Below are 24,489 nucleotides of genomic sequence, written 5' to 3'. Positions count from 1 at the left end.
GTTAGCCACGGCCCAGGACCCCAGGGTGGGAGAGTGAACGGAAAGGTACTCGTGCCTGGAGCGGTTGCAGAATCCTCAGTCATGAGGAAGAAACTGGGCTCAGAGGCACTTGGGTGAAGGGGCCCTCTCCCCTGCCCTCCTCTCAGGTGCTGGGGCCTAAAGGGGGTCCAGTTCCCCTGCGGAAGGCGGGAACTAGGAAGCGTTGCGGGCTAGACACCCCGCCTTCCCAGCCTCTTGGTGGGGGTGGGGGGGCGTGGTACGGTGGCCCCGCCGGGGCGGAGAGGGGGAGAGGGGTCGGTGCGGGGGCTCTGCCTCCCCGGGAAGGGGGGCCTGGCCAAATCCACGCGGGGAGGGGGCAGGCCCTCTCCCCTCCCCCGCGTCTGTGGGGACCCTACGCCTGTGTCCGGAGGAGGCCGGCGTCCAGCAGATGCACGCGGTGTGGAGGGGGGGCGGGAGAGAGGCGGGGAGGAGAAAACCCACAACAAAACTTGCGTCGCGGAGCTCACGGCTCGACTTGAATGGAAGGAGCCCGCGCCCGCGGAGCGCAGCGGAGACTCGGGACAGCGCGGACGGCCGGCGGGGCGCGGCGCGGCGCAGGGGCGCAGCAGGTACCCGGCGCGGGCAGCCGGGTGGGCCAAGGGCCGGGGCCGAGCCTGGGCGGCGGACTCGGACGTCCCCGCCGGGTCCGGACGGCTCCCGCAGCTACCCCGGGCCGGGCCGCCGCACTCGCCCCCTCGGTGGGAGCGGTGTACCGAGTGCGCAGTCGAGAGCTCCACCTTGGGCGTGCGACCCCCTCCGCGATCGCGACCCCGGCAGGGGCCTTTTCTCCTCGCCGGCCAGAGGCTGGTCGCGCCTCCCCCCCCCCCCCCCCGCTGCGCACATCTGGAAAGAATCTGAGGGCGGATGGGAGGGGGAAGTGGAAGGACGTGGGCGGGCGACCGGGAATGTGGGGCCAGGTGGAACTGGGGAGGGGCGTGGACCCCTGGACTTAGAGACGCGCGTCTTTCTACGTCAGCTCACCCCGGCTAGTTCACCCTTCAACCTGGTTACAGACAGAGAAACTGAGTCCTAGAGCGGGGCCGAGGTGTGCTTCCGGGAAGCGCGGACAGGTGTGGCGGAGCCCGCGCGACCCCCGCTCGGACCCGCTCGCGGCTTGGCTCCCCAGCCCCGCGCCGCGCACTCGGCGAGCCAGAGCTCTCAGCTGGCACCTGGTGTCCGTCTGTCTGCCGCGGGGACAGCTGGACTGAGGAAGGGGGGGCGCGGAGCGCGAGAAGCGAGGTCGGCGCCCTCCCTCTGAAGCGGCGGAGGTCCCAGGTTGTTGGTGCTTGAACCGCCGGGCGGGGGCGGGGGCTTTAGAATCCCTGAGGAGCCGCCAGGTGGAAGGGCAGGCGGCGGTGGCGGGCTCCGGGCAGGGCAGCCACTGGGTCTCCGGGTGCGAGGCCGCTGCAGCCGGAACTTAAGGAGAGGAGCGGGCGCCGCAAGGGGGTGCGAGCGGCTCTGACAGTCCCTGGGCCCCAAGGCACAGAGGGATGCGCGCCTGGCACTTGGAGCGCATCCCGGATCCGTCGAGGCCCCCGGCCAGCTGAGTGGCTGCCCTTGCACTTTGGGCCGGCGCGGAAAAGTGCCGCAGTGGGCTAGCGGCTCCAAGACGCACCACTGCTGTGAGCCGCGAGAGACCCTGGGTGCTCATGTCCCCTTTTAGGGCCCACGGCCCAGTCTGCTGGAGCCTGGAGTGCAAGTTAAGAAATCTTAGATTCACGTGACTGTTTTCACGCAATCTCGTGGCAACATACTTTGTTCTTTCTATCTGAATCTTAGGGGATGGGTGACTGATGGTGGCATCTTTAGGCCTGTACAGTCATACATAAGACCTCTGACCATGACCTGCCTGGTACCCTTGATGGCTCCCTATCACCAGCACCTTAGCATAGTGGCTGACACCCTTGGAGGCTTGGACCTCCAGCCCTAAGCTCCTCCCCTGCCTCATCCTGTTTACCTTTCTTTAAAGGCACCTCCCTCTTCCCCCATCCTCACACTGTGCCTTTGCTCATGCCTTTCCCTCTGTCTGAAGTACTTTTCCTCCCCTTTGTCCCCCTGGAGAGCTCCTACTCAGCCTTCAAGAGCAGTTCAAGGCTCTGGGCAGGAGTCAGAAGATGCAAATTCCAGTCCTGGTCTTAACTTCAACATACTGATCTGTAAACTGAGAGGGTCAGACCAGATAACGTTGCAAATCTTTTCTGCCTTTCACAATTTCATTTCTTCATTCAGCAAACATTTCCTGAGCACCTGCTCCATGCCTGGGGAGTCAGGAAAGGCTTTGCCAAATCTTGCGGGATGCAGTGGACCAGGGGTGCTGTGGGGGCGCTAAAGAACCTCCTAACCCAGTCAGGGGAGAGCAGCAGCTACCCAGAGCAGGGACATTTGAGTAGCAGTTTGCTGGGGATGGGCAGCAATGGGAGCCCCTTTGTGCTTGAGTTTCCTATCTGCAGAGTAGGAAGACTATCCTTTAGTTTGGGGATTTCTATTAGAGATGGTAAGATGCAGCTGTCTGGGGCCCAGCACACAGTGGGTGATTGGTGATTTTTTACGGTATTTGAGTGGAGAAGGAAGGTGCTGCTAGGGGCTGAGGATCTGTGTCCTGATTTGGGTCTCCCTTCCTTTTCCTTCTAGTCTTGCCTTAATCCCCCACTTAAGCCCTTCTGGGCCTTGAGGTTTGGTTCCCCAGGGGTGGCAGGTGGGGTGAGAGGCAGCAGGTCCCAGGGACTTCCTCAGTAACAGTAACCCCGTGTGTGTCGCACTTGCTTGATGCCCACATCAGATGGATATGTCATTCCATTTCAGTCCTCATGAGGACTGCCCAGACTAGTAAACAGAGGCTCGGGCGGTGAAGTGACTTGTCCAGACTCACACAGCAGTCAGGAGTGGAACCATGTCCTCCTGTGGCTAAAGCGCTCGCCCTGAGAAAGAGCTCACTGCAGGCTGAGCTGCTCCTCTCACTGGCCATTTGCTGTCCCAGTGTGTGAGTTGTTCCTCACCAGGGGGCTCCTCACTCGGGATGTATAGAGACCAGGGGCCTGCTCTCCTCTGTTCTTCCACACACAGCTCCCAGCGTGGCTGAGCACACAGAAGGGGCTTTAGGGGCTAATCTTGCTCAACATTGTTAGAAGAAGAACAACAACAAATTGAGACTCAGATGGGCCATGACATGGCCAAGGTCACACAGAAAACCAGGTGGTGGAGCTGAGACTGCCCAGGATCCCAAGGTCCAGAGGAGGAGATGGGAGCTTCCAAGCCTGGTCTGTTCTTCCTGCCTCTCCTGTGAATCCAGCTCCTCCTCTCCATCCCAGCACCTCTCTTTGCCCAGACCAGGCCAACTACCCCTCTCCTGTACCATTGCACAGCCTCGGAGAGCTCCGCACTGGTCCATCCATAAACCCACCTATGCCACACTCCGGCTCTGCAGTGGCTCCTCATCTTTCCTAAGATCGTAAGATAAGGACCACTCTCCCTAACCTGGCTTCCAATCCCTTCTTGGCCTGGACTGCCCACCTGCATCCCTCCCAGTCCCCAACACCCAGCAGACACTCTAGCGAGCTTTGTAGAGGTCACAAATGGGCTCTCTTGCGCCTGCTGACCTCCTTGCTTATGTCAGCTTTTCCCTTTTGCCCGATATTCGTCCTTCATGGCTAGATAAGGCTTCGCTTCTTCAGAGAAGCCTTCTTGACCCCCAGGCATGATCAGCTCTCCTCTGGCCCCTACGCACTCTAGCTTCCCTCCATCGCACCTCGATGACACTGGGATTATAATACTCAGAGCACAGCTAGCGTCCACGCTGGTACTGCCCGGTAGGAGTAGAACGTGAGCCATAAGTGCAAGCCACCATGTAATGTGAAGCCACACTCAAAAAGTACAATGAAACAGGTAAAGTTAATTTTAGTAATTTATTTAAGTCAACTGAATATAAAAATAAATATGAGAGCATTAATATTAATAATGAGTTATTTTACATCCTTTTTTGTACTAGTCTTTGGAATCCATGTACACTACATTTTACACTTAAGGCACCTCTCAATTTAGACTAGCCCCGTTTTAAGTGCTCAGTAGCCGCATGTGGCCACCACATTGGACAGGGCAGGTGTGAGCTTCTTAAGGGCAAGAGCCAAACTTGAGTGGGGTCTGCCTGGGTCCTTAGTGTCCAGCTGTGCTTGGCCCAGGGAAGCGCCCCAGGCTGGACTCAGCTTCACCACTTAACAGCTGTGTCACATTGGCCAGTCCCATTGCTAGCTCCCTCATCTATAAAGTGACGGTGATAGCATTTTCAATATGGTTCCTAATGTTAATATAAATGAAGTATTTCTACAGATACAGTGTATAGATCTTAGGAAAAATTAAAGGGGAGGGAGGAAAACTAGCTGGTCCAGTGAGTGCACAAGATACGTGGGAAGGGGGGCGCCTGGGTGGCTCAGTTGGTTAAGCAACTGCCTTCGGCTCAGGTCATGATCCTGGAGCCCCAGGATCGAGTCCCGCATCGGGCTCCCTGCTCTGCAGGGAGTCTGCTTCTCCCTCTGACCCTCCCTCCTCTCCTGCTCTCTCTCTCTCATTCTCTCTCTCAAATAAATAAATAAAATCTTTAAAAAAAAAAAAAAGATATGTGGGACGGATCTTTCTCCCTGGCCTCCTGCCCTGATTGATTTGGGGTTTGGGCCTATGCCCACACTCCCCTTCCCAGAGCCCTGGTCTGGGATCACACAGGCAGGGAGGGAGGGGGACTCTGGTCTAATGCTGGTGGCTCCAGGGGCTGCAGGTTGTTGAGCCAGTCGGGGGTGGCGGGAGGAGGGTTATAATGTGCATGGGAGTGATGGACTGTAGACGGGTTGAGGATTAATGGCCCATTTGGTCAGGGGATGGGGCAGCAGGGGTGTGGTAGGGTGGGCCTAGGGCCAGGCTGCCGCAAGTTACTCGCTGCTGCCAACTGATCCCTGGGGCCTAGGAGCTGTGTGTGTGCTAGGCTCCCTGGTTTTCTGCCTGGCCAGGGGCTGGGGCCGGAGCCTGCTTAGGTCTCCTAGACCTACATGGATTCTAAGAAGCCTGCAAGCCTGGCTCTGTGGCGCAATGGATAGCGCATTGGACTTCTAAGAAGCCTGCATGCTGCCCCTCTTCTCCGTCCTCACACCTTCCTCTGGGGCCTCAGAGGGCTCACCCAGTCTGGGCAGGAGTTATTGTACTGGGCTCTGCTGCCCCCTCAGACTGGGGGCAGGGAAATCTGCCACCTCGCTTGTGTCCCCTGTGCTGGCACAGGGCTGAGGGCAGACGGGACCTCACCTTGGAGAGCTGGCTGAGCCAGCGAGTGGGACAAAGCAGTGTCTGAAACGTCGCAATTGCCACAGGGCAGCTGGAATTCATGCAAAAGGCTGGAGTCTGCAAATCTGGGGGGCGGTGGGCCTGGGGCTGGGCTGCAAACACAAGCAGGATTTGGACAAGAGAAGGGGAGGAAGCAGGGGGCTCTGGAGTGGGCAATGCCCACGGATATTAGTGGTAGGAAGAGCTAACGTGTATTGAGCACTTACGGTGTGCAGTATGTGCCTCTCTCTGACTCTCATGGTCTCGCCACGAGGGCAGCTCTGGTAACCTCTATGGACAGGTGAGGAAGACGAGGTTTAGTGGGTGACAAAACTGAGAGCCAGAGCTGACTGCAGCCCCGGTCTGGCTCCCCCGCCTGCCTTCCTAACCAGACGTCGGCTGCGGTGGCCAGCTCCCAGGTTCTCCAGGCCCAGCATCTCAGACCTCTCCAGTGGCTGTGTGGGCTGTGGCCCCCAATCTAGTGCCAGGGTGAGGGCCTCAGACTGAGGCGTGCCCCCCGCCCCCAGGGCCAAGCGCTTGCCATATGCCTGCACTCGTAATTGCTGTAGCAGTGACGGCCACAGCCCATCCCCTAGGAGGGGCCACGTGCCGACTCCTCGCAGACGCTGTGGTTTTAGATGTATCGTCTGCGTTGTAGGATGGGAAAATTGGCTCAGGGAGGTCAGGGCCGCGCAGTGCTGGAAGGGGACTCAAACTGGGGTCTGTGGGACTCTAGAGTCAGTGCGCCTGGGCTGTGGCCTGTCACAACTTAGCATTCCCCGGAGATGTTTGCTAAGTGAGTTTCTGTAAGGAGAACTCCAAGGCCCAGCCCCCTGGAGCCAAGCTAGGCCCCTGCGCTCCTAGAAGATGGGACCCCTGCATCTTCCTCATGGCCTGAGGCCATCCCCAGTCCCCCACCCCTGCTACCCTAGAGGGCCATGCTGGGGAGTGGTCTCTTGCAGGTAGCCCCAGTCATGTGAGCACAGCAGGCCCGGGTGAGGGTGTAAGCATCAGGAAGAAGGAACTGGGAAGGTCCATTCACCTGAGGCCTGCTCTGTGCCGGCCCTGTGCTGGGCCTCCACCCAGACCCTGAGGGTGGCTCACGGCCCTCTGTGGGAGAAGGACACCTTCCGGTATTCACAGCCCAACCCAACTCACGCCCCGCCCTAGGGAGCACAGTAAAGGAGAGCCCTGGGGCAGCTCAACGCTGACCTTGGTTCTTGGAGAAGTTGCTGACTGCACAAGAGAGGGGGAGGGTGTTCCGGGCAGAAGGAACAGCATGTGCAAAGGCCTGGAGAGAGGATCTACTAGGTAGACCTGTATACCTGGGGTGGGGGTATTGGAAGAGAGACGGGGTCAAGTCCGGAACATCCTAGAGTGGCAGGCTGAAGAGCCGGGATGCATCCTGCTGATGCTGGCCCGCCGTGGCCCTGTGGCTCTGGAGGAGGCGCAGAGCCTCCCGTCCCGCCTGTGCCAGGGCAGCAAGAGCTCCGCAAAGTCCCAGCCAAGCCCTGCAAGTCACAGTTCATCCCGGGCCTCAGCTTCCCCGTCTGTGAAGTGGGGGGTACAGGTTCCTTGGGGCCAGGCCGGGTAAGGGTTGCTGCCTTGCCTCCGGAGGGCAGGCCTGATGACGGGGAGGCGGGTGGGGAAGGGAGGGGTGGCAGTCAGCGGATCAGATGCGTGCCCAGGACCCCAGGAGGGCCCCGTCCTGACTTCTGTGGGCCCTCGCCCTGTGTCTGCTGTACCCGCAGGTACCATGGCCCGGAGCAGGGTACTGCTGCTCATCTTGTTGCTGCCACCGCAGCTGCGGCTGGGACTGGTGGGCACAGCGAGGTCTCCGGGGTTTGGCCGAAGTGGCACCCACAGCCTGAGCCCTGCCGAGAATGAATTTGTGGAGGAGGGGCCGGTGTTGGTGCTGAGACCCGAGGAGCCAGGGCCTGGCCCCGTCACCATCAACTGCCCCCGAGACTGTGCCTGCTCCCAGGAGGGCGTTGTGGACTGCGGTGGCATTGACCTGCGCGAGTTCCCGGGGGACCTGCCTGAGCACACCAACCACCTGTCCCTGCAGGTGACGCGGGCATCACAACAACGGTCACGGCGCTGCCCCCTACACTCGCGGCTCCTGTCCCCGATCCCCCTGCCCACAGCCCCCGGCTCGTCCAGAACCCCCAGAACTTGTGGCTCCCCAACGCCAGACACAGGGTGCTAGGGCAGTCCCTGCTCTGACACCCTGGTCGCAGAGTACCGTGCTGTTACAACTGCTTTGTTTTGCTTGGGGGAGTCTGGGCTGAGACCCCCCAGAGTCAGACTCTGTGAGAAATGGACACGGATCTGCCTGGCAGCCGACCCTCTGAATGGACAGGATGCCCCAGACGCCATTTCAGGCCAGGAAGATAAGAGAAATTAGACCCGGATAGAGTGCTCTCTCCGGCTGGGCTATAGGCTAGGTTTTGAGAAGTGGGACACAGTGTTCCAGACAGGGGACTCTGGGAGTGCTGGTGCACCCATGACCAGTTTCGTGTGGCCCAGGAGCCCTGGGGGAGCGGGGGGGCTGTTGTACCCATTCCCAGAGGTCAAGCCCAGTGAAGGAAAGGGACCGGCCCACGGTCACCCAAGATGATGGGTCCAGGTTGATGGTGATGGGAGTCCAAGGCCAGGGTAGCCTGTGAGGGAAAGGGACAAGTTAAAGCAACACTCGCTGTTGGTTCATTCACTCATTTATTCATAAAATGTCTCCTGGGTACCTGCTCTACCCCTCTGGTGCCGGGTCAGGTGCTGGGCACGGAGGGAGGGCTTGGACAGTCTGGTGGGGAGACAGGGATCTAAACAGGTAAAGGTAACAGATGGAGACAGAGGACTAGTGCAGCGGGGCCCAGAGCAGCTCCTAATCCAGGCCCCAATCCAATTCAGGAAGGCTTCTGGAGGAGGTGGTAAAGCATTCCAAAAGGAGTGAGGACCACAGGTTTTTCCCCATCAAGAAAGGGAACCCAAAGTCTTTTCTGGCTTGGGATGGGGAGAACGGGCTGGGATGCCTGTCACCAAGTAGGAACATGAAAGGAGCAGGTCCGGAGGGGAGATGCACTCCAAGTTTGAACTGTCTCTAGATGCCCATGTATGGGCTCCTAGAAGGTGAGACCTGCATGTCTGTTGTGGTCACTGCTGGGCCTCCCATGCTCAGGCCCAGGTCTGGCCCAGCCCCAGGTCTGTCTGCATGGGGGTGAACCCCAACGGAGGTGCCCAACCGAGGGACTGGCTCCTGGGACTGGGGTGGGGGTGAGTCTCTACTGAGGCAGGAGCCCTGGGCCTCTAGTGAGGCCTCCTCACCACCCCTGTCCCCCAACCCCCAGAACAACCAGCTGGAGAAGATCTACCCCGGGGAGCTCTCCAGGTTGCATCGGCTGGAAACTCTGAACCTCCAGAACAATCGCCTGACTTCCCGAGGTGAGGGATGCCCCATAGCCCGGGCCGGGGACACCAGGTGGGGCACTGGTGCCCATGGGAAGAGCTCCACCCCGCAGATCCTGGGATATGGAAAACAGCAGGGCTGGGCTGGCAGCAAGGCCCCATGGGCAAGGGGCTCCCCGAGGTTGCCTGAGAGGCACCCCCCCCCCCCGCTCCCGGGTGTGCCTGAGAATCAAAGAAGCTTTGATTCCCAGGGCCTTTGTCAGAGCTCGTAGGTAGATTCACAGAAGGCCTTTAGAATCAAAGAGCTGTAGAATCCTCGATTTGTAAAAGGTTATTTTTTTTCTGATAGGAAAATAATTTATGATTATAATAGAAAATTTGGAAATGTAAAAAATGAAATGGAAAAGAAAAAACCCACTCATAATTCTGCCACGCAGAGTTCATCAGTATTGATGTTTTGGTATATTTCTTTCCACTTTTTTTTTTTTTTAAAGATTTTATTCATTTATTTGTGTGAGAGGGAATGAGAGAGAGCACATGAGAGGGGGGAGGGTCAGAGGGACAAGCAGACTCCCTGCCGAGCAGGGAGCCCAATGTGGGACTCGATCCAGGGACTCCGGGATCATGACCTGAGCCGAAGGCAGTTGCTCAACCAACTGAGCCACCCAGGGGCCTTCTTTCCACTTTTTAAAAAACCACTTTATTGAGGTCTAACTTATATACTGTAATGTTTACCCAACGTGAAAGTACAGTTTGATGAGTTTTGAGAAGTTTATACAGTTGAACAACCCTCCCCATAGTCCAATCTAGGCTTTTTTTTTCTTTGTGTTTTTTAATTCATAGCTGAGCTTATAGGGTAGCTAATAGGGTAACTACTATAACTACTTCGTTGCTCCTAGCAGTTAACACAGCAGCATCCTTCATGGTGCTGAACGCTCTCGGTGGCCGTCACTCTACTCAGCGACAGCAGGGCCGTCCCCGGAGGGACGCCGCGCAGTTTATGTAACTGTTCCCTCTCCTTAGATACTTGGCTGAGTCCCAGCATCTCCAGGGGCTGGGAGCCCGGAACTGAGTGTCAGAGGCTGGCCTAAGGACTGGAGAAGGGCCAGTTTGGCTGGCCTCCCAGCGACAGCCAAGTCCTGACATCACATCTGCCAGCTTGGGACAGGGCTGGGCCAGGTGGTGGGGAGGTGCAGGGGCCCCTGCCCCACCCTGCCCTGCGGCTGGGTGTCAGGAGGGTCTCTGACACCTGAGGGGAGCACTCCTTCCTGGTGGGGAAGGGTGGGGCTGGGTCCTCCGCCCTGTGGCTTGACCTGATGAAGACCCATTCCTGCCAGGGTGGCCCCGAGCAGGTGAAGGACTGGTCATTTCTGAGCCCTTTCCGCCTGCTCCTCTCAGCCGGGGCCCCTGTGAGCAAGGGGAAAGAAGAGAGGGCTGGGCAGGCCTGCAGGGACTGGTTGGGAAGGGATCGGAACCCAGCCTGTCTCAAGGGGGGCCCTCCCCCGTCCTGGCCAGTGGGGTGGGCATTGCAGGGGTTGGTGGTGGCGTGCTCCCCTGTAGCATCTCCTTCATCCAGGGCTCTGACCGATGCCTGTCCTTTGAAGGGCTCCCGGAGGAGGCTTTTGAACATCTGACCAACCTCAATTACCTGTACTTGGCCAATAACAAGGTAAGGGGCCCCCTGGTGTCTGGGGCTGAGCTCAGGGAACTTTCACTAGGGCCTTTTCGAGGGTGGCCGCTGGGTCCCCCTTGCTGCTCAGACATGGTCCTGGTAGGACCCCACACTTTAATGCAGGGCATCAGAGTGGCCAGATAATGAAAACAGAGGCCCAGGCCTTACGGAAGTGTAGGGGGTGACAGCTCATCCCCACTAGCGAGGGGGTACTTGGAGCGCTTCTTGGAGGAGGTGTCATTTGAGCAGGGCCATGAAGGGTAACAGGATTTTGGCCAGGGGCCCTAAGGGGGAGGCACTGCTGAAGAGACGGCAGGAGAAGAGGCACAAAGGCACTCGACTTCAAAACAGTTGGTGTGTCCCAGGGCTCTGTCTTGGCCCCTTCTCTCTGAGCTCTCTCGAGGAGACCCATCCCCTCCCCGGGCTTTAGCACCCATCTGCATCCTGGCCATATGCAATGGCCGTCCCCAGCCCTTTCTACTCCTCCCACTCAAGACTCAAATCTGAGTCTGAGGGGCACCTGGGTGGCTCAGTTGGTTAAGCGACTGCCTTCGGCTCAGGTCATGATCCTGGAGTCCTGGGATCGAGTCCCGCGTTGGGCTCCCTGCTCAGCGGGGAGTCTGCTTCTCCCTCTGACCCTATCCCCTCTCATGCTCTCTCTATCTCATTGTCTCTCTCAAATAAATAAATAAAATCTTAAAAAAAAAAAATCTGAGTCTGAGCCACAAATCCAGGGTGCATTGCTCACCCACACCCAGTCCCACTGTGAGCCCTCGGCTCCCCTCTGGCCCTGGTCCACCAGCCCCTTCATCCCCCCTTCCCCAGCTCAAACACTCCCAAGGCTTCACTTTCCACCCGGAATGAAAGCCACACTTCTCCCCGTGGCCTGTGGTTGGAGGGCCTGTGTGTGGGCCTCACAACTCCTGTTCCCCCTTACTCCCTCTACTCCAGCCCCTGGACGTGGCAGCCCCCACGTGGGGCCTGCCCTCGCTGCCCCTGCCGCCATGGGTGCTCTTCCCTCAGATGGCATTAGCGGTGCCTTCATGCCTTAAGTGTCCCCTGTTCCCTGCGCACCCAACCCAGTTGTTCTGTCTTCAGTCTGTTCTAACGTGTTACCACTCTCCGATACTTTTGTTCCTTGTTCCTTGTCTTCTCCACTAAGATGCAAGCTTTAGGGGGTGGGGATGGGGACACTTCTCTGTTTTGTTCCCCAGGGCATGTCCAGCACCTGGAACCAGGCCTGCAATGTTGCAGACTCAGGGCCTACTGTTGAATGAATGAAGGCTAGATACTGGGGTGGGGGGGGGTTGTCTGGAGGAGTGTGGGTCCTCATGGTGGCTGTACAGAGAGTCTGTGCTGGGGAGCAATGAGGGGAGAGACCAGGAGGACTCTCCAGGCCTAGAGGGCTTTCCATGTTCAGGGCTGGAGGGAGCCATGGAGGTTCTGTTTTTGCGTTATCAGGGGAGTGGGATGGGTTTCCAGTTGAGAAAGATGGCTCTGGTTGCAAGCAGGTGACAAATTGGAGGGGACCCAGAGTCCGCCTCTGCCCTTCATTGGTCTTTCTGCCCCAACTCTTCCCTTTCTAGCTGACCTTGGCACCCCGGTTCCTGCCAAATACCCTGATCAGTGTGGACTTCGCTGCCAACTATCTCACCAAGATCTACGGGCTCACTTTCGGCCAGAAGCCAAACCTGAGGTGAGAAGTCAGATGGGGCCCTGGGCTCCGGCTGGGGAAGAGGGAGGAGCTGAGACAGACACTCCCAGCCCTGAGCAAGGCGGAGAAAGCCCAGACAGGCCCTGGAGGAGGGGCATGCTGGGCAGCTGGCAGGATGCCCCTGGCCCAGCGCTGTGGTGGGGGTGCCTGGGCTGCAGGATCTGAAGGCTGAGAGGAATCTGTCCAGGAGACAAGATCAGAGAGTGATGTCTGCGGAATTGTGGGGAGCTGGGTGAGGGTTTTTCCCTCCTTCCGCAGCCCATGGGGGAAGGAAGCATCTTCCAACAGGTAGAGCTGGCTCTCACTGAGAGCTGCTTTGGAAGGAGTGAGGCCTCCTAGCAGAGGGGTGTGAACAGGGCAGGGTGGTGCTAGGGGGTACTGACAACCCCCGGTGCTGCTTCTGTCCTGTAATCTGTCACCTCACTTGATTGGCTCCATCCCCCGAAGGAGCCAGGGTCACTGTGTGGTCCCATCCCACCGATGAGAAGGCTGAGGCCCAAGAGAGGTCACACAGCAAGAATGAGTTATATCTTCCATGTTTAAATATCTTCTGTTTCTCTTATTTCTGGTCTTTGCTCCCTCCAGTATGTTAGCGGCATGATGGCAGGGTCTTGTTGGTTGTGTCCACGGCTTATCTCTTCAGAGTCTAGAATAGTCCTGGCACATAGGGACACTCACTATATATTTGCTGAATGAATGAGAGGTCACCTCCTCTGAGCTGGGCCCTGTACTGGACACTTGAGACAAAGAGGTGGCAGGGACAGTCCCCATCTGCGGGAAGTCCCACAGAACTCAGAGCCAGCTGCGTGGAGTTGCCAGGCAGGGATCCAGAATCCTGTTTCTGCCGCTGCGGTGTGCGGCAGCCTCAGGGGGGTCCTTGGTCTCCTTGGCTGTGTAGGGGGGACTGGATTGGGAGGGGTCTGAGGTTCTTCAAATGGGAAGAGGGTACCCTGGGCCCAGGCCCAACCTGGGCAGGGTCTGAAGGCTCATCAGGTGAGCTGGTGGAGGGGGCCCGGGTGGGTGAGGACCTGTGCCTCATTCCCCAGGTCCGTGTACCTGCACAACAACAAGCTGGCGGATGCCGGGCTGCCGGACAACATGTTCAACGGCTCTAGCAACGTCGAGATCCTCATTCTGTCCAGCAACTTCCTGCGCCATGTGCCCAAGCACCTGCCGCCTGCCCTCTATAAGCTGCATCTCAAGGTGGGAGGGAGAGCGTGGGGAGGGGCAGCAAAAGAGTAGGGACCTGCAATGGGGGAAGAGCCCCGGTCCACTTAGGCCCAGTGGTGAGGCTGTGGGGCCCTGGGCACAGGCCAGAGGGCACAGTGTCCACTGTAGGGAACGAGGCAGAAGCCCAGGTACCTGGCTGTCGATATCACATGCAGAATTTTCCAGGCCTGGCCCTCCTCCCACGGCTCCCCAGGCCCCTCTCCACATCTCATTCCAAGGCCCTGCCCTCACCCTTTGGCTGTCCCTCATGCTCCCCTCCCGACCATCCCACCCCTTAGAACAACAAGCTGGAGAAGATCCCACCAGGTGCCTTCAGTGAGCTGAGCAACCTGCGTGAGCTGTACCTGCAGAACAACTACCTGACTGACGAGGGCTTGGACAACGAAACCTTCTGGTAAGCCCCGCCTGGGCCCCCTGTGGGAGCCCGGGACCCGGGACGCTGCTCCCCCGGCCCAGCAGCCAGGGCCTCGCGCACACACCCCCCACCCCCCACCTGTCCCTGGCCAGCTTCCTGGGGAAGGAACTTTGGAGCTGTGCCTCTGCTGACATTTCTGTCCCCGAGAACGAGTAGTGTGTAGATAAAGCCCGCCAAAGTTCCGGTGAGGCATCTTCAGAGGCTGGCTTCTTGTACAAAGTTGAGACTGGAGTGTATTTGTTGAAGGCAAATGAATTTTCACTTTTTAGGCCCAGGGTGGCTACCGAAGGCCTTAAACAACTGGTCTTCAGAGAAGCTCCTTTGTGTCAGAAGCCACACTAGATTCTTCCTACACCAATACAGCGTTGCATCAACCCAAGGAGAGGCGGGAGAGGACTGAGGTCCCCTCGTGGGTCACCCAGTGGCAGAGCTGGGATGAATTAGACGCAATTCCCTTGCCGTCTCCCTCGGGAGGAATGATGGCAACAAGCACCACGTGGGCCCCCGCCAACCATCCTCATCCCGCCCCCCCCCCCCCCGCCCCCGCAGGAAGCTCTCCAGCCTGGAGTACCTCGATCTGTCCAGCAACAACCTGTCGCGGGTCCCCGCGGGGCTGCCGCGCAGCCTGGTGCTGCTGCACCTGGAGAAGAACGCCATCCGGAGCGTGGACGCAGACGTGCTGACGCCCATCCGCAGCCTCGAGTACCTGCTGCTGCACAGCAACCAGCTGCACGCGCGCGGCATCCACCCTCGGGCCTTCCAGGGCCTTAAGCGGCTGCACACGGTGCACCTGTACAACAACGCGCTGGAGCGCGTGCCCAGCGGCCTGCCCCGCCGCGTGCGCACGCTCATGATCCTGCACAACCAGATCACCGGCATCGGCCGCGACGACTTCGCCACCACCTACTTCCTGGAGGAGCTCAACCTCAGCTACAACCGCATCACCAGCCCGCAGGTGCACCGCGATGCCTTCCGCAAGCTGCGCCTGCTGCGCTCGCTGGACCTGTCCGGTAACCGGCTGCACACCTTGCCACCCGGGCTGCCGCGCAACGTGCATGTGCTGAAGGTCAAGCGCAACGAGCTGGCCGCCCTGGCACGCGGGGCGCTGGCCGGCATGGCCCAGCTGCGTGAGCTCTACCTCACCGGCAACCGGCTGCGCAGCCGGGCCCTGGGCCCCCGGGCCTGGGCGGACCTGGCCCATCTGCAGGTAAGGGCGAGGGGAAAGGGGCTGGGTCATGCCCGGTGGGGTGCGGCTGCCATGGCTGCCCCGCGCCCACCCATCGTGTGGGCTCAGCTGAGGGGTGGGTGGGAGGGCCTGGCCGTGGGGTGGGGGCGAGACCAGGAAGCAGTCGGTATGGCTGGCATGCCAGGCACAGCCGCGAGCGGCTGCTATGGCCGGCCTGAGCTCAGTACCTGCAGGAGGGCTGTGGGGATAAGGGGGTTCATGGCCAGTAGGAGGCCCACGGTCCAGGGGCCGGTGGGGCCAGTGCGGGGGGCACTGGAGAGTCAAGCTCACCCATCTGAAGGCTCAGGAACAGGTGGCTGGGAAAGGCTGGGCTTGGGGAACGGGAGGGCGCAAGGTCTGGGAGGCAGGCTGACCTCCCGGTGCGGAGGGCTGGGGGAGGCTCCCTGAGGCATGCTGGGGCTGCTGAGTGGGCAAGGCTGCTGTGGCCGCAGTCTGAGTCAGTTGGGGTATCTGGCTGTAAGTGAAAGCCCCCACTCAGTGAGGACCAAGAGGGAACTTGAGTAGAGAAATCTGGGAGGCAGGGCCTTGGTGCTGCAAGGTCAGGAAGTGCCCCCACTCTGCTGCACTACAGGGGGTTGGGGGGACCCCTTCCCCAAATGTACACCCTCCACCCCCCACCCCCCACCCCCCACCCCCACCCCCGAACTTGCTCCTCCCTGTCTCTCAGGGCTCTGCTCAAATGTTACCTGCTTGGGAGGTCTTCCTTCACCAGCTATCACCCTCCTGTGCTGTGTTTTTCTTCATAATCCTCATCCCTCTGGGCATTAGGTCATCTGTCTGCTTGTTTGTTGCCTGCCCTTCTGCTAGAATGAGGGGCAGGCATTTTAGTCTGTTGTGGTCACTGCTGGCCCCGGGGACCTCTGTGTGGTAGGCTCACAGTACCTGTATTTTGGGAGAGCAGTCATGATGAGCATATCTGAGGGGGGTGCAGGGGCGAGCCCACAGAGTGGGAGGGGGCAGGCAGGCAGGGCTCAGCCCTGAGGGCGGATCGGGGTGGGAGCTGGGGGTAGGCAGCTGGCCCTGCAGGAACAGCTAGCTGGGGTCTCTCCTCACCCAGATGGCCCTGCTGAGGGCCAGACACGGGGATCCAGCTGCCTGGGCCAGGCCCTCGTGGATTGTCCTCAGGAGCCCAGATCCCATCGTCTTCTCCTCCACACCTGCTCCACCTACTCCATTTTCTAACTCGCTGAGGGGGTGCCCACGGGAGGCCCGGACGCTGCCCCTGACACCCCCTTTTCATGCCATTGCCCTCCAACACCCATTCTTACTGAACTCTGCCATTTCCACTGTCACACCTCTCAACTCACTTTTCTCCATCCCTACTGCCCATACTCCAAGCCAAGACACCCCCATTTCTCACTTGGACCCCAGCTCCGTAGGAGCTCTCCACTCCTACATCCCATGTGCAGTTGGTGGGTACCTTGAAAAACACACGCTCACCTTCCAGTCCTGCTCAGAACCCTCCCATGGCTCCCCATTGCTCTTAGAACCCAAGGCAGAATCCTTGCCACAGTTTTCAGGGCTGGCCTGCTTCTGCTCCCAGCCAAGCTCCTTAGTCTCCCAGGCACACTGGGTGTCATTCTTCCTGGCCCCGCCACTGAAGCCCAGCACCCTGCTAACACCTGCTCACTCCTTCGTTCCGCAGCCTGTCCCGGGCCTCCGCCATGTGCAGACACAGCTGCTCTAGAACTGAGGACCTGGCGGGGAGTAAGACAGATGGAGGGGCACTACCCTCCTAGAGCTTGTGATATACCTAGGACTTAGTCCAGGTGTCACCTCCTTCAGGAAGCCCTCAGTGATGGGCAGGTGCGGCCTGGGTGACTTCAGTCAGGGATGAGGTGTCTGGTGGGGGGTTCTTCCTCGCACTGTGGGATCTCTCTAAAGCAGCTGCTCCCCCTGCTTCAGAGCCCCCGCCTGTGCCGGTCGCTGTGCTCCCCTGACCCAAGGCTGGGTCAGGCCCCTCCCCTGCGTCCCCTCCACACAGCCCAGTTCCACCGGCTGTCGTCAGATTTTGGGTCCACCCCCGCCCGCAGCCTCCGATGGCAGAGGCAGCATCTCCGTGGATTCCATTTCCCCGGCACCCGTGGGCACTGAGGATGTTTGGAACGAATGAGGCGGTGCCAGGGCTGCGTGGCGGGAACACAGCGGGGAGCAGGGATTCCTGCTGGGTAGGGGAGGTGACGGGGAGGCTCTCCAAGGTGTGTAAAGCTTGTTTCCCCTTGAATCTTGAATCTCGATTCATGGCCCCCAGTTTCCTGACCCTGAGCTTCAGCCTGTCGGGGTGAGGAAGGGAGCTCAGGGAGGATGGAAGCACCTGTACCTGCCCAGGTGTGTGGGAGCGAGTATGTGCTGATGGCCTGGGGGAAGGCAGGGCGCTGGGCCCAGGTCTCCTGCCACCGCATGTTTGCTCCGCCCTGGGAAAACCACCCCATTTCCCTGGCCACCTGCGGCCAGCACTCTAGGCATGTGCCGACCCCGAGACTGACCAGCCTAGGGCTGGCTGCCATGCCAGGGTCACTGTGGGCCTCGAAGCCTTGCTCCCAGCCTCTGCCCACATGGCCTCTGAAGTCCGTGAATGAGCAGCCCCACCCGTATGGACCCCCACCCCCACCCTCATCTGGGACCAGTGTGGGGATATTCAAAGACTGGAGGATCCCTGGCCTCTGCCCTTCTGGGGCCTTCAGTCTGATGTGGGGGACAGGCGTGCCAAGGAGGAGGGACTGTGCCACCCAGATATCTTGGCTGTGAATTCATGTGGAAAGGCAGAAGGAGCTGGGCAGGACATAGTTAGAACAAGGGTTTGGGTTCCAGCCTCATGCAGGCTGCGTGGCCTTGGACAGATCTCTTAACCTCTCTGAGCCTCTGTTTCACCTCCTGGAAAATGGGGGTAGTTCTAGATCCCACCTCACAGGGTTGTCATAAGATTTAGATAGACCACGGGGTGGGTGGGATCTTTGCAAGACATTAAGTGCTTTGACTCCCCTGGTCACTCATACAGCTGCTGGACATTGCTGGGAATCAACTCACAGAGATCCCCGAGGGGCTCCCCGAGTCCCTCGAGTACCTGTACCTGCAGAACAACAAGATTAGCACCGTGCCCGCCAATGCCTTCGACTCCACACCCAACCTCAAAGGGATCTTTCTCAGGTAGGAGGGCCCCCAGGGTCAGCCTGGCTCTGGCAGGATCGCTGAGGCATCCGGGAACAGCTCCCAGGTAGATCAGTGTTCGAAGCCTGGCTTCACTGACTGGCTGTGTGACCCTGGGTACATCCCACACCCCTCTCAGCCTCTGTTTCATCAGCTCTCAAGGGTGGGGACAGTCTGGCCGGGCCTGGTGAGGTTTATAGATTTGTAAAAGGACTTCAGAAACTTTAACAAGCTGTGCGTGTGGGCGTTATTGATGTTACTGTGGTGGGAAGGGGTACCAGAGAGTGCAGGTGACTGCTGTGCCCGCAGCTGGCCAGGATTGAGCCTGGGCCTCAGATGGCAGATGTTCAGGTCCTCACTGAGCTGTGGGGTTTAGAATGAATTTTTTATTTTATTTTATTTTTTTAAAGAGACAGAGGGAGAGGGGAGAGGGACAGAGGGAGACAGAGAGAGAATCTTAAGCATGGTCCAGCATGGAGCCCGAGGTGGGGCTCGATCTCACGACCCTGAGATCCTGACCTGAGCCGAAATCAAGAGTTTGGCGCTTAACTGACTGAGCCACCCAGGCGCCCCTAGGATGATTTTAATGGGGGAGCCCACTCCCCAGGACAGCAGAGTCAGGGTGGTTCTTCCCAACATCCTACCTAACCAACCCCCAGACTCAGAGAGAAGGGGCAGATTCGAGAAGGCAGAATGTGCACCTGCAGGGGATTGGTGGCTGGGTTGGGGTAGAGTGTGACCTATGCCTTGGCTCCTGTGGGGGACTAACGCACAAAGAGTTGAGGGGCCTGATATCAGAGCCCAGCCTCTGCCTCCCCTCAGCCCGAGTGCCGCCCTGGCCCAGCTTGACCATGGCCTTGCCTATGTACCACGCCATACCAGGCAACTCTAGGCTGGCAACCCTGGAGCCCCAGGCCTTGGGGTTAATCCCAGAGGGAGGTAATCCCAGGCAGAGAGGAGGCGCCCACGTCTGCCACCCCCAAATCTTGGAGCATTTGCAGATGGGGGCCTGCCCCTCACTGTAGGAGATGAGTGGCCCAGGGTCTGGGCTCACTCCCCGCTCCAAGCTATAGCCACACTGAACAGCTGGGACTTACATGATGCACCTTGCTTCTCAGCACTGCCCCCCCCCAGCCCTGCACCCCTTTTGTGCTTACTGTGCCCTCTTCCTGGAGATCTTGTTCCCTCTTTCCCTGCTAGGGTGGGTGGGGGTGGGGACTCTGAGGGTCAGGCCTCTGGCACTGACCGCACATGGCGGCCCGCACAGGTTTAACAAGCTGGCTGTGGGCTCCGTGGTGGAAAGTGCCTTCCGGAGGCTGAAGCACCTGCAGGTCTTGGACATAGAAGGCAACTTTGAGTTTGCTGACGTTTCCAAGGACCGGGGCCAGTTGGAAGAGGAAGAAGATGAGGAAGACGAGGAGGACGAGGATGAAGAGGATGAGGAGAGGCGATAGTGACAGGGTGAACCGGATGTGACATAGGTAGGTGGTCTGTGTGGGGGCGCACTGACCTCTCCCCACCAGCGTCCTGTCCCTGACCCCAGGATGGGCCCTGGGTGAGGGGCTGGCAAGCCTGTGGGAGGCCGGCATAGGCTGGGGACTCTCCAAGGTGAGGAGCACCCCAATGGGACACGCGCAGGGGCTGGGACGGTGGAAGCAGGGAATGGATATGGGTGCCCAGGAGAAGGCTACTGCTGTGAGCCAGGCCGCAGGTGATGGGGGAGCCAGTGAGGATGCACACAAGCAGATGGCCTGAAGGGGGTTGGGGAGGGACAAGCAGACTCCAGAGGCCAGAGTCGCCCTGCTGGGCATGAGGTGAGGGAGAAGACAAGCCCCCAGACCTAGCTTGGAATCCCGGGAGGATGATAGTAGTGGGGGAGCAGATTTGTTGAGGTGGTAGGAATGTTGAGTTAGATAGGCCGGGGGGGGGCGGTGCTCAGGCGGCTGCCCAGGGGTGGGCCACATATACGGGTCTGGGGCTGGAGAGTGAGGTCTAGGCTGGAGATGGGGGTCCAGCCATCATCAGCCTAGAAATAGTCCGGAGGCCACAGGAGGCTCAGGGAGCTCGCTTGGAGAGAGTGTGAGGCCATGGCCAGCTGCAAGGGAGCCTGCAGAAGGGGCTGGAGGGAAGCAGGGAGGGAAGGAGGTAGGAAAACCCCAGGCAGTCAAGGACAGAGGGAGATTATGTGCATGTGCAAAACAAACACCCCACGTGGGCACATTGTGCACACACATGTACCCATGCTCACACGTGTGTCTAGACACACATACACTCGGGGCGCCTGGCTGGCTCAGACGGCTAAGCGTTTGCCTTCAGCTGGGGTCATGATCCTGGGGTCCTGGGATCGAGTCCCGCATCGGGCTCCCTGCTCAGTGCAGAGCCTGCTTCTCCCTCTCCCTCTGCCACTCCCCCTGCTTGTGCTCGCTCTCTCTAATAAAAAATTAAAAATCTTAAAAAAAAAAATAAACACGCATACGCTCGCACAGAGCACACACTTGCAGAACGCATAGTGCGCACAGACACACATGCACGTGCTCCATGGAACATCCGCAGGCGCAGAACAGGTACGTGCTTGCACACGCGTGGAGGACGCGTGCATGCGACTACACACTGTGTCCCCATGCACAAGGCCCTTGTGGAGAGAGCAGCCGTGTTAGTGCTGCTGAGAGGCAGGTGGAGGGAGCCCTAGCAAGGACCCCCCAGATTTGTCCACGAGGAGCTCAGCTGTGACCTTGTGGGGGCGTGGCCTCAAGGGCAGTGGGGGTGGAGAAAGGAGCTGGCAAGGAGAGACCCCCCGGAGCGTACACACCTCTCTCAAGAAGTTTGGCTGTGAAGGGAGGACATGAGAGGGTGGCAGGGGGACGGGGGTGTGGAGTTCAGGCGGGGCTCCAATTACCTCTTGCCCTGTTCAGAAACAGAGCCGGTCGGAGCGCTGATGGGGAGGGGCTGGCCTGGAGGAGGGGGTTAAAGACGGGACAGAGGAGAGCAGGGCGAAGCTAGCCCCGTCGAGACGGTAGGAGGGACCGGCTTTGGCAGGAGGGACGGAGGACCGAGTGGCGGCAGTCACACACAGCTTAGTGGCTTGGTGGCTGGACACGCAGTCCTATCAGCCCGATGCCTTCAGCCTTCTGTTTTCTCTGTGCAGCAGGAGGCGCTCGGCTGACCGGGGTGGGTGTGGAGAAGATGGGCCATTGGATCCATCCGTGGCGGGGTTTTTGGCCAGGTGTGTGGGACAGAAGGGTAAGGAACGAGGATGTTGAGGGTACTGGCAAGCGAATGGCTGCAGCGTGGACCCCGGGGGTCAGTCTGGGAAGGGAAGGAGGTGTAGACAGGAGAGTGGGGTGGGCAGGGCCTCTGGAGAGGGACGTTGGAGAGTGGGCACCGTGTGGTGAGTAGCCGGGAGGAGAGCTGTGGTCAGAATGAGCTGAGCTGGCAGGGTCACAGGGTCAGGCTGTGACTATGGGAAGGGGCCCCTGGGCCACTGTTAGGACACTGACTTGAAGTAGGGGCTTGGGTCAGAGAGGAGACTGCAGGGTGGTGGTGAGGACCCCATGGGGGGATGACAGAGGGAAGTGGGGCTGACAGAAGGATGTGCATGGGGTCGTTATCCTAGCTTGGAGAACAGGCCCAGAGGCCATGCTTGGGAGTCCCCTTCCGCCGCTGCTGGGGCCCTAGGGGAGAAGGTGGAGACCTCCTGTTTAGAAATTGTCCTCAGGCAGAGCCGGGGATCAGGGAGGGGGGGTGACCAGCTGTTCAATGAGGATGCTCTGGCCCTCCTGAGGGGGCTATGGAGTCCTGGGGTGGGGGAGAATCTGTCCCCTCTGGAGGCCATTGGCCTCAGGCAGGTCTGTTGCGGGGTTGCCTGGGAGGGGCCCTGGGGAGTGGCCAGAGGAGAGTCGATACCAGGCCTGGCCAGTCAGCGAGAACACTGCCCAGTGGGTGGCCTGCTGGCTCTGGGCCCCCAGGAGCAACTCCCCCTCCCGCCTGCAGTGGCCTAGCCCTCCCAGAGTCCCCTCAGGGGGGCCTCCTAGCTCGAGCCCACCTTCCCAAAGCTGGCAGGTCTGCCCCTGACTCTTCCACATGTTCTGCAGGACAGCGGACCGCCGGACCCCTTTCTGCAGCACGTACCCGTGCCCTGTGAGCCCCAGTCTGCCATGCTCACAGACGCACCCAGTGCCGCCCCCACCAGCCGCCTGCCGCCACCACACGGGCTGAGCACTCAGTCTCCCATCCCCACCCGTTCCGGCAGCGCCCTCAGCCACACATGGGCAGGCACCACGACACGTCCACACACTGCGGGCTGCACGGCGCCCACCGGACAGTTCCGCTCCCCTCCCCCCTCCATCGCCATCATGCCCCTGACTCATGCAGACTCGGGGAAGGGTCTGACCCTGCCCTGGCTCCCACGGGTGCCTGCTCCCTTTACCATGGACCCCCCCCCACACACACACACAAGTCACATGCAGACAGCCCTCTGTGGCCCCTGCCACCAACACCTCTTGCCCCAGCCAGAACTGGCCAGAACAGCTTGCCATCTGCTCAGCCGTCTGTCCATCCGTCCACTGGAGAAGACAGAGTTATCTTGGAGCTCTCTGTGGCCAGGGTCCCGCCACCCTCTGGAACTCACAGAAGCTGATGTTTCTGTTCCCCCCTTTGGGACTGCTGCCCTGGCCCCCAGCCGCTGGGGCGGTCACCCCCTGCCATGCCCCGGCCGGCCACAGGCACGTCTTTGACAGAAATCCCACCGAGGCCAGAGGGAAAGTCTCCCGGGGCGGCTGGGGCCTTGGGCAGGAGTGAGGTGGAGGGGCAGGGCTAAGCAAGGAGGAAGGCCCAGCTGCCCTGATGACATACCTTTTTTATTCTTCGGGCCTGTGGGGGAGTTCTGGGTGCCTTTGGACTTTGAATTCTTTTTAAGAAAAAAATGATAAAAAAAAACCCAAACACCTCAAAGCTGATTTTTCTTGTTACAGAAAAACTAATATAAAAGCATTACCCCTTTCTGGCAGCCCGTGGCCGTGTCTGTGTGTGCTTCCTGTCAGGTGCTGGGCCGGCGCCCGGCTGGGGGTGGGCAGGACACAAGCACCTCAGGGCCTGTCCAGACCGGCAGGAGTCGGCGCAGAGTTTAGTTGTTGGGCCCACAAGTCACCTCACGGGCCGAGGTCCAGGGGTGTGGGGTTTAGTCACAGGTAAGGAGGCCTGAGGCATGTGTGGCCCGTCTGCTTGGTGGGGGTCAGCAGGTCCGGCCAGGACCACCACACGGGGCTTGTGAGCTCACTCTGCACTTCCAGAGGCTGAGCATCTGAGCAGAGGACCTCCTGGCTTTGGGCTACTCAGGCTTACCCGGAGGACCGCCTGCGCCCTGAGCGGGCATCACTGATGGGGGTGTCCCCAGGACGGCTGGGATGGGAAGGAGCCTGGAGGCAGGCCCGAGCTAGAGCAGAGTCCCTTGGGGGCCCAGGTCTTTGCAGGCCTGCCCAGGGAAGAAATGACGGACATGTCTAGTGCTCCCACCAGCCCCAGCAGGGCCAGAGCTGGAACTGGGAGGGGCAGCACCCGGCTTAGAGCAAAGCAGAAACTCTGGCGAGCAGAGCCGCCCCACCGTGGATGAGACGCCCAGGAAGCAGTGTCCTTCTGCTCCTGGAGGTGTGTAAGCATGCTCCTGTCGAGCCCAGGAAAGAGCAGATTCCTGCCTTGGGGTGGGCCAGGCTCCACTGCTCAAAGGGCCTTAGAGATGTGACACGAGGAAGGGATGTTTTAGCCCGTCCACATGATTGTGGGAATGACTGATAGCTTGACCTCTGACCTCTCTTTGGTGATTAGGCCTTAATGAAGGAAGGATGTTCCCATGGTAGACCCTCCAGCCCCTGGCTCTGCAATGGAACGGGGATCCTAGGATCAGGGCCCCTCTTGGACTCCTCAGACTGCGGCCCTGGGAGGAGGATAGGAAGTAGTTCAGGAGTGGGGGCTGGGAGGGCAAGTGCCCTCCTGAGTCTCTGAGTGACTTTGGGAAGCCCATCCCCTCCCCCCGCTTTAGTGTCTTCCAGGGCTCCTCCGTGCAAGACCCTAGAGCTGCGTCTTCTCCCCAGAGCCCATTCAGAACAGGCCGTGTGGCCAGGGCTCTTCTGTGTCCCCTATGAGCTTTCTGGAGGCACCCTGGGCCTGAGGAGAATGAGGGAGAGAGTCTGGAAATGTCTTTGGGCACATCCGCTCCTGAAAGCAAAGCATTCACTAAAGGGATCAGACTATTTGAGGAAATTTGTCTCTTTTGTGGGGACTGATCTCTGTGGTCTGTCCACACTGGCTGTGGAGACAGGCCCCCG

At 59.7% G+C, this 24,489-nt stretch overlaps 1 protein-coding gene across 4 annotated transcripts in view; it reads left to right on the top strand.

The window, feature by feature from the left end:
- The first annotated feature begins 466 nt into the window (after window positions 1-466).
- PODN (podocan) overlaps window positions 467-24,489 on the top strand; it is a 79,269-nt gene continuing 55,246 nt past the window's right edge. Inside the window, exons 1-12 of one of the 4 annotated variants that reach the window (XR_004681672.1) lie at window positions 467-608; window positions 7,092-7,408; window positions 8,688-8,781; window positions 10,350-10,414; window positions 12,004-12,113; window positions 13,178-13,334; window positions 13,640-13,755; window positions 14,326-14,983; window positions 18,021-18,169; window positions 19,437-19,650; window positions 21,318-21,392; window positions 22,261-23,104. Coding sequence is in view for 2 of the 4 variants with exons in the window: in XM_035018520.1 (XP_034874411.1) it covers window positions 7,097-7,408; window positions 8,688-8,781; window positions 10,350-10,414; window positions 12,004-12,113; window positions 13,178-13,334; window positions 13,640-13,755; window positions 14,326-14,983; window positions 18,021-18,169; window positions 19,437-19,623 (1,848 nt within the window). In the remaining 2 variants the exon portion in view is untranslated. Of the gene's footprint in view, window positions 609-7,091; window positions 7,409-8,687; window positions 8,782-10,349; window positions 10,415-12,003; window positions 12,114-13,177; window positions 13,335-13,639; window positions 13,756-14,325; window positions 14,984-18,020; window positions 18,170-19,436; window positions 19,651-21,314; window positions 21,393-22,260; window positions 23,105-24,489 lie in introns of those variants that run through there. The other 3 variants (XR_004681671.1, XM_035018519.1, XM_035018520.1) reach the window with 3 other exon arrangements.

This window comes from Mirounga leonina, unplaced genomic scaffold (genome assembly GCF_011800145.1).
Source record: "Mirounga leonina isolate KUSES-001 unplaced genomic scaffold, KU_Mleo_1.0 Mir_173, whole genome shotgun sequence".
Taxonomy (NCBI): domain Eukaryota; kingdom Metazoa; phylum Chordata; class Mammalia; order Carnivora; family Phocidae; genus Mirounga; species Mirounga leonina.
The sequence above is the reverse complement of the archived record's forward strand: the minus strand, read 5'-3'. Positions and strand labels throughout refer to the sequence as shown.